This window comes from Montipora foliosa, unplaced genomic scaffold (assembly GCF_036669935.1).
Source record: "Montipora foliosa isolate CH-2021 unplaced genomic scaffold, ASM3666993v2 scaffold_458, whole genome shotgun sequence".
In the NCBI taxonomy this organism is placed as follows: domain Eukaryota; kingdom Metazoa; phylum Cnidaria; class Anthozoa; order Scleractinia; family Acroporidae; genus Montipora; species Montipora foliosa.
This window is the reverse complement of record NW_027179765.1, coordinates 554,285-558,776: the sequence shown is the minus strand read 5'-3', so window position 1 is coordinate 558,776 and position 4,492 is coordinate 554,285. Positions and strand designations below refer to the sequence as shown.

Here is a 4,492-nt window from a genome sequence, read left to right as displayed (position 1 = left end):
CTATAGGAATTAATTCTCCAACTGGTGTTTAACTTGTAGACTGCATACTAATTGCTTAGTTATACTAGTGAAGTCTCAGCACCAATGAAATGAAGTTCTAGGAGAGCTCTTTGTTTAGTTTGAAATGTTAAATCTGCTCTCAGCAGCTTTTGAGTTTCTATGAACTTGTACATATGGTTGCTGTATACCTGTATATAATGGTATGTAATTTGTATATTATAATGGTTGCTGAATTAACATTGACAGTTGTTAGGAGCACAAATAAGGTATCATAAAATTTCCATTTCTTTTTAACAGGATGTGGTTTCAGAAATCAAAGATGTGGTTGAATTGGTTGTGAGGATAAATTTTAAACGCCTGATGACTATCTTCAATATTGTATTTATTTGCCCTGTTGGAATATACTGTGAAGTCCAAGAGGCTGTTTCATTGCAAGGAGCTGCCAAAACTCAGTGTGGCTTCATTGTCAATAAAATTCCACACCCTTAGCTAGAGAAGGTACAGTGTATGTATGTGATCTCAATGATTATTCATAAGTGTTAATAATAAGTATAATTAATAGCTGATTATTTAAAATTCTCTGTACTGATTGGTGACTTATCACTTGAGGTGATTACCGCATAAATTTATAATCACCCTGAGTGCTTTTTTTCAATGTGGCTGCAAGCTGTTTTATCGAGGTGACAGACAGAGAAATTAATAATATTGTTTGAAGAAATGCTGTTACCTGTTGTTACGTATCCTCTTTGTGCCTTGTGGCACATAGGGCCTTTACAGAGGTCTTCCACTGTTCTCTTTCCACTGTAATCACCCCCGTTTCCTCCCATTATCTCCACCCTACCTCTTAACGTTCCTTTTCAACTGAAGGAATGCAAATCTGTCAATTAATCACCCATTTTATTCAAAGATATTCACCTCACCTTCAGGGAATAATAATGTTAATGATTATCTCATCACAACATAGTATTAGTCATTAAGTGTAATTTGTAAGATTGAAATAAATCCCAAGAATATGCCCACATGCATCCTATTTTTTGCTAATCAAATTCATTATTTAATGTACAGTATTTTGGTTTTTCAACTTGCGAGTTCAATTATGTTTGTCCACGTAGACTTGCTGATGACAGAGGTGGTGGAGTGCTTTGTTGTGTGTCACTGGGCCGTTTCCTACAACAAGTTGACTGAAAGGCACGTGTCAAGAGCTGCCACCAATGTTATTGAGGTCATCAGAGATGGTTCATGTCAGCCAAGAGAACTCTACGAGTCTCTGATTGAGACATTTTCAAAAGAGGGTGACCTCGTCCTTGATATTGGCAGTGCAAATGGTAAGTTAAATTCTCACACTTTCATTTTCCATGACAACATGGTTTACATGTATACATAATCCCTGGTTGTTTTCCCATGTTACCTTTTTCTTTCTTCCTTTCTTTCTTTCTTTTTTCTTTCTTTCTTGGGGAGGGGGCAGAACACATGACATGCATTTATCTTTTTGTTTATTGGTGATTGATATTAATTATTGACTTAATAATTTTCGTTTTAGAAACATTTACATGTACCATTAATCATACATGTAGTCATTTTTTAATTCACCTTACAAATGAAATATGAAACATAACTAGTATAACTGCACCCTGGAAAAGTTTCATACAAGCCCTTTTTAAGACATCACCACTCTCTGGTGGAAGATCCTTTGCACACTCTGACCCTCTTATCCATTGTTACGTTTTAGTGCAATGCTATGTTCTTTTACTTTCAGGAAATGGAATGCTTGCTGCTGTGCGGCTGAAGAGACCTTCTGTGTCAATAAATAAGCATACTACAGAAGACATGAGGTGGCACCTCCTTGAAAATATTAGGGAAAAAACCATTTTCCACTTGAGTAGTTAAAATAATATGTGATAGTTTATACTTTTCTATTAAGCAAGAAGTAATTTGTTTTTACCATGCCATAGAAAATACAGCACATCAGAATGCAGGAAAACTGTTGTATATTCATCAGTATTACACTGAACCTTCCCATCGATCAGTGCAATTTAATGGTATCATACCCCACCCTCCCATCGTGGCTTGCTGGCCACTGTATTTTCTATGGCATGGTATAAAATAGTTATGCAACACTTTTGAGTGCAATATCCCACTTGTCACTTGTATTTTCTTGGTATATGGCTTGCTTATACATGCATAAATAATACCAAGAAAATACAAGTGACTCCTGGGATATTGCATGGTATACCTCTCGAAAGTGTTGCATAACTAGCATGTATTTTATTTTATCTTTGTGAATTAACAATAATAGTATTATTATTATTAATTACGGTATTGTACTGAAGTGAAATTGAGCACTCATAAAAGTAAGTGTTGACACTACTTTTTTAAAAAAAAGTTTCAAAGAAAGAATGGTTATTGAGAAAAAGACGTTGTGTTTGTAATAATAATAACTTTATTATTGCCACTGTACTGATGTGGTGCAGAATTTGAAGCCCCTTGTCAGTTAAAAGGAGATGGCCTTCGTGCATCATTTGGTGTAAAGAAATACAAGTTCAAAATTTCTGACCCCTGATAATTCAGAGCAACTGTCCTTTTATAGTGCCTGTACAGAAATGGGTTCAGAATTTCTGACCCCTGATGATTCAGAGCAACTGTCCTTTATAGTGCCTATACAGAAATGGCTTCAGAATTTCTGACCCCTGGTAATTCAGAGCAACTGTCCCTTATAGTGCCTATACAGAAATGGGTTCAGAATTTCTGACCCCTGATAATTCAGAGGAACTGTCCTTTATAGTGCCTATACAGAAATGGGTTCAGAATTTCTGACCCCTGGTAATTCAGAGCAACTGTCCCTTATAGTGCCTGAACAGAAATGGGTTCAGAATTTCTGACCCCTGGTAATTCAGAGCAACTGTCCTTATAGTGCCTGTACAGAAATGGGTTCAGAATTTCTGACCCCTGATAATTCAGAGGAACTGTCCTTTATAGTGCCTATACAGAAATGGGTTCAGAATCTCTGACCCCTGGTAATTCAGAGCAACTGTCCCTTATAGTGCCTATACAGAAATGGGTTCAGAATTTCTGACCCTTGATAATTCAGAGGTACTGTCCTTTATTGAGTGCCTGTACACAGAAATGGGTTCAGAATTTCTGACCCCTGATAATTCAGAGGAACTGTCCTTTATAGTGCCTACACAGAAATGGGTTCAGAATTTCTGACCCTTGATAATTCAGAGGAACTGTCCTTTATTGAGTGCCTGTATAGAAATGGGTTCAGAATTTCTGACCCCTGATATTTCAGAGGAAAATGTCCGTTATAGTGGTTGTGAAGGAATGGGTTTCGGAGGTTTTTCCACTTCAGGTTCCCTGTATTTGTTTGGGGAGAAAGAGGCAGCCTTGATCGAATCTAGCGTAATTAACCAAATAAAAAAATTAAGCATGTTCTTTGTTTGTAAATCCACGGAATTACAATTTTAATCCTTGCATTTGCCATTATTCCGAGGAATGGCATAAATTTTCGGCGATTTTTTTACTTATACACGGATTTTATCTAAATCGTAATACCACATTTTAGTTTGGAACGCGTTATGTCTAAAACGCTGTTTTAATTCTATATTCAGATCCCCGAAATATCACAATGGAAGTGGTGGAAGCGTGACGTGGTCCTTGTCATTGAAAGTGTGAGCAGATCTCAGTCAGGCAATTACGCATGCTTTTCAGTCAGCCATGATGAGAACAAGACGTCTGCGATCACTGCTGTCAATGTGTTGTGTGAGTACTTCTTCAAGTCAATCTTAAAAACAGATCAAAAGATCGGAAATGCCACGAATTAAATCCTTGCATCCCGCGTACTTATCCCGCGTACTTTATGGGTGCAATTTAATTTGAAGAATTCCTCACTGGCATTCCAGTTCCATAGTGTATGTAGAAAACGACTTCGAAATTCGAAACATCGAGAAAATATCGCGAGGAGATCTGCCTCAACATACAATTAGTATTACTCGGTCACCCCATATATGACGAAATCATGATCCATTTTTAATTTTAACTGGATTCGATGTTGACAGGCTAAAAAAATACGGTAATAAAGTCAGCTGAGCAACGACTTTGTGGGAAATAAGAGTAACGCTGGAGAAAAAAAAGACAAAAAGAAAACAAAAAAAAAAAAACTTAGGATCAAGTTGAGGTTGTTTTTCATAGTTTACAGGGAGGCCTTTTGCCTACCGCGGTGGCATTCCTCCTTCAACATACCTAATCGACCACTCCCCACAGTGGTCCGGGTCTTGAAACCCGGGATCTCCGGGTTTCAAGGCGAGCGCCCTAACATGGGCTTCATGCACTACTTTCTGAACATAGTTACAAGTAAAACTTGTAAATAATGATTCACGTTGACATATTTTTGTTTCAAAAACAAACGACATCATCACTGTCAAATTTCATTGTAATAATCCTTACCCAAACCTGGAATTGGTTGTTACATTAATTCAAGACAAAAATAAAGGGG

At 37.1% G+C, this 4,492-nt stretch overlaps 1 protein-coding gene across 1 annotated transcript; it reads left to right on the top strand.

Moving 5' to 3' along the window:
• The first annotated feature begins 836 nt into the window (after positions 1 to 836).
• LOC137989423 (uncharacterized) lies at positions 837 to 3,672 on the top strand. Its single transcript, XM_068835249.1, has 3 exons — positions 837 to 1,325; positions 1,757 to 1,832; positions 3,609 to 3,672. The coding sequence occupies exons 1-3, from the start codon at positions 1,013 to 1,015 to the stop codon at positions 3,670 to 3,672; spliced, it is 453 nt and encodes a 150-aa protein (XP_068691350.1). The 5' UTR covers positions 837 to 1,012.
• The last annotated feature ends 820 nt before the right edge of the window (positions 3,673 to 4,492 follow it).